This window comes from Octopus bimaculoides, chromosome 7 (genome assembly GCF_001194135.2).
Source record: "Octopus bimaculoides isolate UCB-OBI-ISO-001 chromosome 7, ASM119413v2, whole genome shotgun sequence".
In the NCBI taxonomy this organism is placed as follows: Eukaryota; Metazoa; Mollusca; class Cephalopoda; order Octopoda; family Octopodidae; genus Octopus; species Octopus bimaculoides.
In genome coordinates this window covers 41,162,411-41,163,932 of record NC_068987.1, presented here as the reverse complement: position 1 = coordinate 41,163,932, position 1,522 = coordinate 41,162,411, and the positions used below count along the sequence as shown (strand labels likewise).

The following is a 1,522-nucleotide window of genomic DNA, read 5'->3' as shown; positions in this document are numbered from 1 at the left end:
CACACACACACACACACACTGCATATATATATATAATACCATCCTTAATATCATTCCTTTTTCCCTCCCACACCTGAGTATTTCATAGTATATTGACCAAACGTTTCATAAACAAATTACTGTTCATCACACAAACCCCTTTTCATACATTCACATATATAAACCATAATTTCTTTCATTTTATTTGCTCTCTGATGAATATGAAAACAAAGGAAACATGATTTGTACATGCCATTGTCTAAATAAACACATATAGAAAACCATTCCTAATTATCATTAGATTAAAAATATAAGTTTGTAATTTGAGTCTAGTCTGTGTCATGCTGATTAAACACTTGATGATAATAAAAACAATCATATAACTTGAAGCATTCTTTGAATTATGAGTGTTAGAAATAAACACTCTAATGATCAAATCAATTGTCTAGGAAATCATATTTTTGGAGAACCCTGCACATCTTTTAAAACTCAATTTTTCAAACTTTATTCGAATTTAAATTTTTTTACAAGAACTACTAAACCTAATATATTTCAGAGTTGTCAAGCATCGCCAGTTAATTAAGTCAAATGAAGAGGTTAAAGATAAATTCCTTATTCATATTTATCATCATGGAAAAAACCGGAAAACATTGGGTAAATAATGCCTTTCTTTATCAATATTTTTTTTTGTTGATTGATTTCTAATGTTGGCACAAATAGTCCTGTGCTAATGTTAAAAACCATCATTATTTCAGGATTAATAAAACGCAAGAAAGTACTGAGGGTTGGGTTAGTTAATTTATCTCTTGGCTCATAAGATATAAATGTACTACTTCTGTTCATTTGGCTATATTCATATCATCTTTTAAAAAGTTGTCACCTTATGTTAGAGTGGGTTGGCAGAATTGTGGTGTTTGTTCTGAGTTCAAATTGCTGTTCCCTCCCACTGAGGTCAACTTTGACCTTCATCCCTCTGCATTCAAATTCTACTGAGGCTAACTTTGCCTTTCATCCTTTCAGGGGCAGTGAAATAAGCACCATTTGAACACTGGGACTGATGTAATCAACATGTACCCTTCCCAAACTTGCTGGCCTTGTGCCAAACTTTGAAAATCTTATTATTATCATGAGTTTTTCTTCTTCCTTCAATTTTGTTTCTATTTCTTGCTGTGTGGCTTCCTGGCACCTAGGGAAAGAAACTTATTGGATACATTGATACGTCATTAAAATTAACACATCAGCTTCATCATCATCATCATCATCATCATCATTTAACATCCGCTTTCCATGCTGGCATGGGTTGGACAGTTTGACTGAGGACTGGTGAGCCAGAGGTTGCACCAGGCTTAGTCTGATCTGACAAAGTTTCTACAGCTGGATGCCCTTCCTAACGCCAACCACTCCAAGAGTGTAGTGGGTGCTTTTTACGTGCCACCGGCACAAGGGCCAGTCAGGCAGTTCTGGCAACGACCTCGCTCAAAAGGTGTTTTTACGTGCTACCTGCACGGGAGCCAGTCCGGCAGCACTGGCAACGACCACACTT

At 35.9% G+C, this 1,522-nt stretch overlaps 2 protein-coding genes across 2 annotated transcripts in view; both read left to right on the top strand.

The window, feature by feature from the left end:
* Positions 1 to 1,522, top strand: part of LOC106869388 (fatty acyl-CoA reductase 1) — a 422,225-nt gene that overhangs the window by 48,514 nt on the left and 372,189 nt on the right. The gene's annotated exons all lie outside the window — the stretch shown is intronic.
* LOC106883409 (motile sperm domain-containing protein 1) overlaps positions 1 to 1,522 on the top strand; it is a 73,781-nt gene that overhangs the window by 60,371 nt on the left and 11,888 nt on the right. Inside the window, exon 4 of the mRNA XM_052969540.1 lies at positions 536 to 633. Within this exon, the coding sequence (XP_052825500.1) occupies positions 536 to 633 (98 nt within the window). The remainder of the gene's footprint in view (positions 1 to 535; positions 634 to 1,522) is intronic.